This window comes from Hetaerina americana, unplaced genomic scaffold (genome assembly GCF_022747635.1).
Source record: "Hetaerina americana unplaced genomic scaffold, ioHetAmer1.1.p SCAF_14, whole genome shotgun sequence".
Taxonomy (NCBI): Eukaryota; Metazoa; Arthropoda; class Insecta; order Odonata; family Calopterygidae; genus Hetaerina; species Hetaerina americana.
In genome coordinates this window covers 12382162-12394183 of record NW_027286514.1, presented here as the reverse complement: position 1 = coordinate 12394183, position 12022 = coordinate 12382162, and the positions used below count along the sequence as shown (strand labels likewise).

The 12022-nt window shown below is 37.4% G+C and overlaps 2 protein-coding genes across 3 annotated transcripts in view; one reads left to right on the top strand and one right to left on the bottom strand.

The window, feature by feature from the left end:
* Positions 1 to 3439: 3439 nt before the first annotated feature.
* Positions 3440 to 11416, bottom strand: LOC139686434 (UPF0488 protein CG14286). The gene is made up of 4 exons (XM_071583624.1): positions 11330 to 11416; positions 11080 to 11245; positions 5376 to 5510; positions 3440 to 3865 (listed from the first exon to the last, which is right to left on the bottom strand). Exons 1-4 carry the CDS (start codon positions 11351 to 11353, stop codon positions 3567 to 3569), a joined length of 624 nt encoding a protein of 207 aa, XP_071439725.1. The 5' UTR covers positions 11354 to 11416; the 3' UTR covers positions 3440 to 3566.
* Positions 11417 to 11518: 102 nt separating this feature from the next.
* The window catches only part of LOC139686340 (peroxisomal targeting signal 1 receptor-like), a 36772-nt gene continuing 36268 nt past the window's right edge, over positions 11519 to 12022 (top strand). Inside the window, exons 1-2 of one of the 2 annotated variants that reach the window (XM_071583514.1) lie at positions 11519 to 11622; positions 11719 to 11808. The gene's annotated coding sequence lies outside the window, so the exon portion shown is untranslated. The other variant, XM_071583515.1, reaches the window with a different exon arrangement.

Below are 12022 nucleotides of genomic sequence, written 5' to 3'. Positions count from 1 at the left end.
GCTTTGATCAATTCAGCATTTATGCCAACATTGCCTGGGGCCTTTCTCATTTCCATCTCTTTGACCGTGGTTCTAACTTCCACATTGATGATGTCTATCTCTGTATTTTGCAGGCAAGGGAGGTTAGCCTCCATCCTAATTACTTTCTATTCTTCAGTTTCACTTTCTGCTCTGTCTGGTACTAGTGTCTTGATGATGTTGGAATTGGTTTCATCCAGGAATAGAAGCTACCCTTTGGTGTTGCTCTTAGCTGAGTATGTTGGTGGGATTTCAAATTTTCCTCTGGCCATTTTATATATTAACACCCAGGGGTTTTCCTCAATATCTGACCTCGAGAATTTCTCCCAGCTTTTTTGCACTTGTTGTTGATAGTTCTCCATTGCCTCAAAGTATCTTCTTTTGCTGATGGTATGTTCTTTGTGCTACTAATTTTCTGGTAGATTCTCCATCGATTTCTACAATTTATCTTAAACCTGTTAAGTTTCTCATTCCACCACACTTTCGTTTCGTCATGTTCTGGTCAGAGGGATCGAGGTTAGAGAGGAACTTTGCAGCACCCCCATAAGTGATCTCACTTGAGCATCAATACTGTTACTGCTTGGATCCCATGGCAACAATTCACAGTTGTACCAAGTGCTTGGTAATAATCTCTCCATAAATTTGCTCCATTTTGCTGCACCGATGTTTAATCTTCCTAGATGACGGTTGTCGTTTTTTGTAGTTGTGCCAATCTGGTATAAGACTAATCTGTGATCGCCAATAGATAGATAGGGCATGAACCTACCATCTGTAAATGTCTTGTATTAATGCCGAGTTACTGATGGTTAGGTTTATATTTGAGCAGCCTATTGTCGAAATAAATGTGTATGGTTGGCCCGGTTTGTTAAATATATACAGATCTTCTGATGCTATTAAGTCTTCCAATGCCCTGCTTCAGTCATTGGTTTCCTTACTGAATCATATTTCGTTCTTTGCATCAGTCTATTGCGATTAGTATCCTTTTATTTTTGAATTTATGTATCAGGCTCTTTAATTCTGTAATGTACCCTTCAATGGTTGCATATATCTGGAAATCAGTATCAGTGGTTTCCAATCAGCCAGAATGTACGCGGCTGCAAAGTGGTTTGTTGTACAGTGCTCAAAACTCGAGAAATCATAGTTTTTGCAAAAGACCATGACGCTTACTAAGAATTTTTCTTTGACATTTGCTTGTGTAATGCATGTTTGCACTCTGACTCCTGGGATTTTCCATTTGCTCTCATAACTTTTGCTGTACACAAACGGCTCCTGCATCAATATAATATCTAGCCCAAGATCCGTTGCTATTTTTTTCAATTCATTAGTATCGACCTGTACTCGTTGAAGATTGATTCGACCTATTTTAATGATGTGGTTTTTAGTCCCCATAATCAATTAGCTCTACGATTCGTTCTAGTGCCTTCTTTAAGCAAGGGCATTTCTTTTCACTAGCTTTGTGGCTACAATCTCCTATGTCTGCTTTCTTGCAATCAATGCAGCTGGGTGGTTTTACTAAAGAGTTGCATATCATGGAATCATGGTTTCCAGAGCAATAATCGCATACACCCTGGTCAGCATGGCACTTTTTGGCAGTGTGCCTGAACTTTTGGCACGTGAAGCAACTCGTTGCTTCAATGAAGTCCTTCACTCTATATGAGCTAAACTCAAGGAAAGCTCTCTCTCCATTTAGCAACTTCTTTCTACTATTGGGGTCTACCTCAATTACCCAGTTTGTTGTTTGTTCATCTCTTTTCCCAAATTCAAACAATGCTTTCACGCAGCTATCTGCAGATAGGTCATTTTGGTTCTTCAAACCTTACTCAAGATCCTCTAGTGTTACGCTCGATTTAACTGCATATAATGCCATTCTAGGGAGACTCTAAACTGGTCCTTTTTTCATTTTGTGCTTTCCAAGAACCCTATTATGACTATTTATTAGTGTCATAAACAAGTCCTCCAATTTATTGATTTCATCTGTGATTTCACCTTTTTCAACGCAGAGATTTTTTCACTGCCCACAAGATGATGCACAGCATCACTTGCTACACTAAAATGACTTGCTAAAGAACTGAGGCCTGCCTGCCCATGAAAGGGATCAGTCCCTACCATTGCTGCGTGTGATTAGCACTACACTAAGTGATACTCAATCCCATTAATTCCATACCCAATGTTTACGGATTCAAACACTCGCTGATAGGATAATAGGCTCTTCAATTAGAACTAGGGTTCCAATTTCCACAAATAACAGTCCAATTTGCTCCAAAACCAGAAACAATAAATACAGTGCTATCAAATTTCTGGAAATTCAGGTATTCTGGTTTCAGGATGTAGGCCACCAATTTTAGAAAATCTTACACAACAAGGATGTTCAGAACATCGCTCACATATCCAAGCTTCACTGTTCCACTCGAATTGGTATCCGAATAGTCTGGATCTATGTCACAGAAAAATGAAAAATTTACTCACCGCACAAATGTTTACAACACCATTCACATACCCAAGTTATACCACACAGCTCCACTCAGTATCCAAGAAATCGGGCACTTAAGTTGTGGACAAAGTGTTAAGGTTTCCATATATACAGCACTGATTGAAGACATATTTACTCACAGCACAGATGTATACAACACCATTCACATACCTAAGTATCACCTCACAATTCCCCACGGTATGTCCTGAAACAGTCATGCAATAGATAAAAATGGCCTGCCTAGAACAATGACGCCTTAGTCCCATTCGAAGTACACCCCATGGGATGTCACACACTTACCCTAACATCTCTTTCACTTTTTAAAACAATTGGCAAAGTACTTCTTTGCAATGGTCATCAGCTGCCTTGCCTCATTCCCCTATATCATCAACCAACTGCTGTAAAGATTGGGCTGTTGTTTCAGGGTCATAACCATAGACCCATGACTGATCTCCAGTTATGACCTTTTCGAGAAAACCTGGGTCATAATTCGTGGCTTGGACCAAGTCCCCAGCACCTGGAGTATGTAATTCTTGACATTGAGATAAAATTGAATGCGACAAGGCAGCTAATGACCATTCTGGAACAGGACTTTGCGGATTGTTTCGAAAAGTAAAAGAAATGCTGGGATAGGTGTTTGAGGTCCCAAGTGGAATACTTTAAAGGTTTATAAAGCCTCACTGTTCTAGGTAGGCCATTTTTCTCAAAAAATTGCATGACTGGATCCTTTCTGGAGAGACCCAATATGGATTACTAAACTAATTTTACTGTATTTTGCATTGTATGATTAACATTGAATAAAAATCCACTATTAACAATGGCCCCCAATATTTTAAACACTTGTTTAAAACCCTCCACAGTCAAAATTTAACTACTTTAAAATTGTGGCCAAGGAAAAATAAACAAAATGCAACTGAAAATCGTATAAAGTGAACTTTTATTACCTTTAAAGTTACAACTATCCATATAGAGTCTCTTACCCTGCTCATCCATTCTAGACGATGAGGAATCCAAGAAATCTTTAACCCGCACACTGCACCTTCAACACAGTCGAAGCATTGTACACAATATTTAACTTTCACTTGGTTTCACAAGATTTGATATCTTCCCCTGAACTTGAAAAATTGAATCGAAACTGATTGTCTGAAGGCTTAAATGAAAAGGATTTCTTTTCGGTCTGAAGAGCAACCTCCTCCATGCTTCCTCCATCATTAAAAGCCTCATCACATTGCATTTCTTTGCTACTTGGTTCTGTGCTTATTGGCGAGGCACAGGAAGTAGATGCTTCATTCGACTTTGGTTTCAGGCTTGATGACTTCTTGAGGAACTTGGATTTAATGACAGTAGATGAAGATGCAAACTTCAGATTGGAATTGGCTGAAAATTAAAAGAATGTGATTATGTTCATGACATTCACAAATCAACGAAAAAATACATTTATTTTATTTCAGGACAGACAACAAACCTGTTACATACACAATTCATGCAAAAGTTTAATGGTAGACAAAAAATGTATATTAATCCCCAAGCACAAATTACGGACATACATTGATGATTTCCTTGAGCATTGGCCACTGCTGTTCTCCATAATATATAAATTATATGTTGCTGCTAAATATTTACGGATGTCACGGCTGCTGATCTGTGTTATTGCAAAACAATTTGGTAAATGATCCTTGAATTCCGTTACATTTTAGTTTAGGAGTAAATCATTCATGGAGCAATGAATATTGCTGTGAGAATATTTGTTTGCATTTATCATGATTTTTGATGGAAATGAATGATTTGGGACTTTCATTCCTCACTGGTAATTATAAAAGAGCACAGTTATTTCTCCTATAGACATTGATTTGGTATCGCATACTAAAGAAATGAAATATTTATGCATGTCTGTTGTGAAGGAACTATCTGGCAACTGAAGACAAATATAAGAGACTAGCTGCATCATAGGTTTGAGAGTAGGTAGGCAACCTTGATTTGTTAGCCCTAATCGAGTGTAAAGGGCTGAGTCTATTAGAATCTGGGTCCTTAGAAAGGCCATCTCGCAGACAATAATAAGACCATATCCATCAAATCCAGAGAGCCTTGTTCTCTGCTACTGTTCTCCACTCATGATTTGCTATTGAGAGGGGAAAAGTGGATGATGGTGAATAACATTAAAAAGACTAGGCGAATTGAAATTATAGCTGCCTGTAGTTTATGATATAAGTATCCCTCAGTGAAGCTGTTTTAATCTGACCGACATATCCACAAATTAAATTTAATTAGTGCACTAATTTACAAACAATAATATTAAACACTTCGCATCAGACTTATAATAAAGGGAAATGACATTTGCATGAATTCTGCAGCTAGCGATCTTATGTGCTATGTGAACCTTTTCTGTTTATTTTTCCGCATAACAATAACATGAAGGAACTATACGTAACTGACAACTAGTAATTTGAACTAACTGACATTTCTGGATGGGTGAAAGATCTGAAAAATTGGATCAATTTAATGACTAACTCAAGAAACAAATGATTTGTGACACTTTATTGTAACAGCAGGGCCATCATTGCCACAATATTCCTATGCATCTCATTATTCACCTGTCTTAACCATTTGCAATTATTTTCCCCTCAATTGCATAGGATGATCCAAGCAAAACTATTAAGCTTGTACTGAATGTTCATATCATGTATCGCAACATTTCCAATAGAGCTCTTTAGACAACAAGCTCATGCAAAAATAATAAGAATAATAATTAAATAAAGAATAAAATGTGTACCACGGCTATTTGGTAGAAGGCATTCAATGTCAACCCAAAAAGAAAGTAAATTATTAAGCTTTATTCATTTTAGTCTCAGGTATTATAGCGGATCAAACTTGAATGAGAATAGCATACCTTTATAAAGCTTTTTTTCCTCTTCTGCCATTTTAGCTCGATAATCACCAAATAAACTTCTCATCACCTGTCTCTTCCTTATGAGGGGTGCTTTGTTGCTTTTCAGTGTATTGAGAGCTTTCATATTATCTTCAGCTATAAACAAGCAGCATAATTGTGACATGCAAAATTATGGTTATAATATCCACATGAATTTAATTGAAGACAAAAGAAATATATAATGAAAAAATGATTTTAACCAATATTAGGTACATACATTCAAAAAACCCTCATTGCTAGGACACTAACAATAGAAGTTGTAAAAATGGTAGTAGGGTTAGATTAAACATACACAGTAGTAACAGGCAATGGTGGAAACCAACCAATTCCTTTGCCATCAAACATTTATTAATCAGTAATTGTCACAATAAAATGTGCCTCAACCCAGGAAGTGGACCACATATTTACATTATGAAATGGTGAGAGGAAAGGAGTGTACGAGGCAGAACGTACATCTAAATGAACTCTTAATCACAGGTTGCTAGAAAAGAAAAAACCAAAAATCATCAAACAAATTTCATGTTTTCAATCTTACATAGAAATAATTTCTCTTTTGGCTGATGCTCATACTGAACCTTGACACATCATAACTATTGTACAAATAATCATATTGGTAAACTGCTATTTGTCCAAGATGATACAAAAAGACTTCAAGATATATCCAAAATATATTCAATTTAAAAAGGAAGATGGTTTCCTCCTTGCCAACATGAGGAAAAGGTCAGGCTCCAAAAACAATGGAAATGCTGCAGAAGGAAGAGGAAGAGGGCCAATTAGTGCTCACCCAACTGAGCCATCAGAATTGACTTGTATATATATATGAAGGACCGCAAATAGAACTCTATGAATTGAAGATATTCCCTTGAATGATAATAATTCTGATATCACTAAAACGGGAAAAAACATAGTGGAGCACTGGATGTAGACAAATTACTTCTAAATGCTTCTTCAGATTGACGAATAGGGAGAAGTTAAATGGGTCAAGGTCTGCGCCACAGGGAGGATGAGAAACATACTTTACATTGATTTTCAATATATCATGGTGAGTTTTCCAGGAACCACAGAGTATAAATAAGTCTTATGAGTAACTTTTCCATTTTCAACAGGTGGGTGGCACTCAATGAAACTTTTAATATTTGTAATTGGTTCTTCAAGCCCTTCCAAGATGATCTCTCACCATTGAAGATGTGAAATTAACGTTTACTTTCAGAAGAGCATTGACTAAAGCTCTCTGTTTACTTTCCTGTTAAATTGATTGGTCTCCCTTCACTAAACAATTTCCTACATACGCTTTATGAAAGAATAGACTCTTAATTAGCCTCATGTAGCACTACATTTTATTGTTTAGGTAAAAGCAAAATTTCACACCAGTATATTGCTCATCGCCTGTTACAGCCATTCCACGCAAGGCAAACTGAACACGTTTCACTTTTAAACGGATGCCGCCGATGCAATACTGGAGTCTGAAATTTCTACCACATACACATTAAAGCAAAAAATTAATATTAAATTTAATGTTCATAAATCATGCAAATAAAAATTTTATGATCACCTTTTAATCAACAGCCCTCATAGTTGTTTATCTAAAGATAAATAACAGTCAAAAACAGCCAAAGATCTTTTGATTACAAGCAGGGAAGCCATGATTATAATAGTGAAAAAATGAAATACATAATCTATACCATAACAATTGAAGAGTGCGTCCTTAAGCAGGGTACAACATAACCTTTATTCACTGTTGGGTATTCCTCCCCTCACATCCCACAGTTCACAGCATGTCTATGAAATTATTTCGAATAGCTGACTAGTCTCAAACAGAGGGTCCTCAAGAAAGATCACTATGAAACATTTCGAAATGTTGTTATCTCCCTAGTTTCCACAGATGGTTTAATGCATTTTTTCAAAGTAATCTACCGGTTAAGGTAGGTTTTGGATGGACACAATCACCAAATAAATATTTTGTGACTTCTAGCAAAACACAATTCAGCAAGCTGCTCTACATCAAGTCCCTCTTCATCTCTGAGTACTTCCTTCCTCTTTCATCTCATCCAGCAACCCTATCCTGTTCCTGCTCTTTCCTCGTTTGCCTAACATTGTCCCCTCTATTACAGTCTATAACATCCCACTGTCGATCAATATGCCCTTCATCCATTTTTCCTGCCTCCATAGGATCTTTCCCAACAAACCCCTCTCTTTGCCCACCATACCAAGTACTTCTTCATTTGTTTTCTTCTCAGTCCATTTCACCTTCTCCATTCTTCTCCACACCCACATTTCAAAAGCCTCCAATCTACATCTATTCTCCTGCTTCAATGGCGACGTTTCCGTGCCGTACATAGCAACACTCCATATCAAAGTTTTTACGAGTCTTTTCTTAACATCCTTACTCAACGTCCCTATCATCAACTCCCTCATCCTTGTGAAAGCCTCTTACCTAGTGCAATTCTTCTCCTTACATCCCTACTACTTTGACCGTGTTGGTCCAAGACACTTCTGAGATACGTAAACTGTTCTCCCTGCTCTAGTGTTTGTCCTCCTATTTTAATGTTTAGCTTAGTCTTTTTCTTCCTAGAAAATCACATAACCTTTGTTTTATTAATATTGATTCTCATCCCATACCTGTCGCAATGAATTTCCAATTCACTCACCAATGCTTGCAACCCCTTGGCTAACTGACAAACTAATGCTTGGTCATCAGCGATCCTAACTGATTTTTCGAATACCCCACTGACTTATATGTTGAACAGCACCAGTGTAGCAAACTGGCCTTACACTGCCCATCCAAGCTTTCCATTTCCCACTCGCACCTGACCAGTCTGAGACATTTACAGCTCGTGGATTAGCCTCCTGTCCCACTAATTTATTCCTATTTTCAGCTATATACTCATTAATTTGTCCCAATTCACTCTATCAAATGTCTTTTTGAAATCTACAAAACAGGCAAATACATCCTGATTGCATTCTATATTCCTCTTCATTAGTGATCTCATTACTGAAATGGCATCGCCCCTTCTAAATGGCTCTCCCCATCTTAAATTTAAACTGATTATCACCTAAGTAATCACTTTCCCTGCTTCTAAATCCTTTTGTTGTTGATTCAGAGAACCACTTAAGCTGCATACAAAATCAAACTTAGTGTTCTGTAGTCCTCACATGATGTACCTTATACCTTTTTTGGAATAGGAACTAACACTGATCTCATAAAGTCTTCCAGCCAAATTCCTTTATCATAAATGCTACGAATCAGTCTATTTACAGGTACACATGGTTGCTCGGTGGCATGTATACCTGAATAATAACCATGTTCGTCGGTTCTGCTTTTATCTCTACTAGTAATTATGTATCCGTTACCTGCTCTATGTTGACTACGCTTCTTCCTACCTCTTTATTTAATACCATGGCAACCCCTCGTTGGCTTTCGTCCCCGCCGCTGTATATTATTCTATACTGATCACTCCAGTAATCCCCGCTATCCTTCCATCTCACCTCGCATAGACCTAAAATATCTATATTTCCCCTTTCCATCTCTCGCTTAACATTCTCCAATTTCCCTGTCCTCATCATTGTCCTAACATTCCACATTCCTATTCTAACTAATTTGGTCTTCTTCTCCTGCGTCTTCTGTCCTGCTGCTGCTGGTTTTCCCTTGCAAGGGTTTTGTGGGATGACGACCTCAGAAGCCTTGCCTCCCCCGCTGCCGGGCACGACACACGGCCGATTGGGCCGAGCCCCATAGTTTCCAGGACTCAAAATATCTGTATAGTCCATCATGTTAATCTTGGGAATGATAATTGAGGTGGTTTCCCGTTGCCTTCCTCAATAGTGTTTTTAACGTGACACCATCACTTTCTGGCCGCCCCACTGTAGTCAGACGCCATTGCAGCTGCCTCACTGAGGAACAGAGGCTGCGTGGACTACCTTTCGTCTGGCTCCTAACCTTCGACCTATCTGGCATGGGTGACCCTACCAGGAGCAATTATTATTACTCCCGCCAGCACAGCTCTAGGGGTCATCGGAACACACAAGCCCTTCCACCACGTCAATCTTGGAGTCCGAGGAGGGTAGCAATGTATGTAAGTCAAAATGAGCATGACACTCACATACCTGTAAGACAGTTTTTACAGACAGATTGTGCCATGAATGAATGTAAATGCTGTTTCTCTGTCACTCTTAGCATAGGAAATTGATCATACAATTACATAACGATGAAAGCTTTCATAGAAGTGTAACTGGCAGTCTCTTGTTCTTAGACAATAATCATAGAAAAAAATAATCATATATCCTGCCAGTCAAGTGAATTAGCGGTGCAAACCTCCTTTGGTGGGAAATTGGAAATCTGTCGAGTGGATATTGTGGTATCTGTAAGGGTCAATTAATGTCTATTTATGCTATGAAAAAAAGGGCCATCCAATTTAAGAATTTTGCAAAGCTTGCATTAATAATTAATCAAAGGGCAAGCCAGTTAGTGGTTTCGCTCTTACATTTGCAGGGGGAGCTAAGCTATTTATTACTTGGAAAAGTAAAAAGCAGCCAAGTAATGCAAAGCCTAAAGAAGAATCAGAATTCATCATAATGGCGGAAGCTGTAGGAAATTTAAAGGGGCTCTAGAATTCATATTCAAAATTGAAGCAGCGCTAGTTTGTGGAGATGACATGCATCATATCACATGATTATACACCAGTTTTGTGTGTAGGTCAATCAGGGATGACAATAGGAAAGGTTTATGCACATAGATCTTTAGAATCTCTTCTGTTGCAAGCAAATGGAAAATGGAAATCTAAACTTTCATTACCTGACATCACGTGAAAATATCAGTGATTTATTCACCAAAACATCAATTAGCACATACATTGGTGAAGACTAAATCCTCTTCTGGATTTCCAACCAAAAAAGACTGTTGCGACCATTATATTTCTTTCACTTCTACGTTTGATAAGATTTTTCTTGATACAGAGGCTTAATTTTTATGACATTATTTGTCATTGACACAGAATTATCATCAAATCTAATTGATTCATTCATTTCACAGGGGTGAACATTTCACATTTTTATTTAATTATTTGTTAACATTTGAAATTATTGTAGATGTGTAGACAACGAAGATAGTGTTTGCCACAAAAATGGTATTCTTCGTATTATACCATGGAATTGTAAATGTGTTAAATGAACAAAGTAGGGTGGGGATTAAAATACTTATCATAGCGTTCTTTTATAACTCACAAGAGTTCATTTTGAGAAAATACTTTGTTTCGTATTTCTCTTTATTTCTGCATTTCGGATTCTTCCACCGAAAATAAACTTGCATTTGATCCATTTAATTGTTTCGCCAATTAAACCGTTTACATTGGGCCAATGCATACCAAAAGAAATGTTTTCTCCAATGCTTTGGACAGAAAATTTCGAATGAGATGTTTCTTTTCCGCCTATATTTTTCCCTAAAACATATTATTATATTTTCATGGCTAATTTTTGTACTTAGTACTAAAGTTAAAATAAATACTCACTAAGAAGTGACTACTCCCATTTCAGCGAGTACAACTAGGGTAAATAGTATGCCAACAACTGTGCAGAAAAGGCGGTATTCACTATAGCCGCAAAGCTACTTTAAATAAAACTAATAGTGATCTATTACAAAAATACGAAAAACCCTTTTGGTGATACATACCAGTGCGCGGGTTAATTTTTTTAGAGCTGAATGACGACTCAAGCTGCTGAATACACCATAGTAACTCTATTTCAAAATTTTCAAAAGGATCAAGACCAGGGTCACTTGATGCTGCTGCAGACAGACTTGATTTATTGCCATCGCCACTTCCAGGTTTTCGATGTAACTGGTAAGACAAGAAATTAATCAACATAAGCAAAATACAATAATTAAAAGTTACGCAGTTTGTGTTCCGAGAGCACTGAAATACCTTAGGTTTTGGAGGTTTCGGCATGTTTTATCATGAAATCGAAGTCGCACACGTTTTTACTGTGTTGAATTGTTTAAGCGGTGTAAGCAAAACATGAAACAAATGAACATTGAAATGAATTTTTCTCAGCGCTCTATGCTGAATTAAAGCAAGACAACGCTACTTAAGCGGTTCAGTAATAAGCAGTAAAAAAATATGCGTAGTGCGTACATATTTCCTGTAGGCATAATCAGTAAGATACTATTTAATCACACTCAGTATTTCTGAAGGGGAAATAGAAAAGTATTTCAAACGTGCGTGAATGACAATTGAAAATAGTGGTTCCAAATGCTTGTTCGTGTCGTGTTAACCATCTGATATGTTTTGTTTTATGAATCACATATCCGTAGGCTTACTATGGATTTCATAACGTCCAAGTGAATCGCATAAAATGGACAAGGAATTAGGTGATTAAAGATTTTAACCATCTTTTTCCGACGGTGAGTGTGTTGAAATTTTGTGTGCAGGATAAAGTAGTAGTAGTTCCCGACAAGTGGTAAGTGACCTTCAGTGCCTAACAGCGAATGAACAATGGGTTGACGATTGCGATGAGCACAGTCGTGTAGTTTGTAGCATATTAACATGTTTTTGTGATATCTTTTGTGTAACTTTATGAATCTGTGAGGTGATTATTAATAAACTCACGTGTTGCTC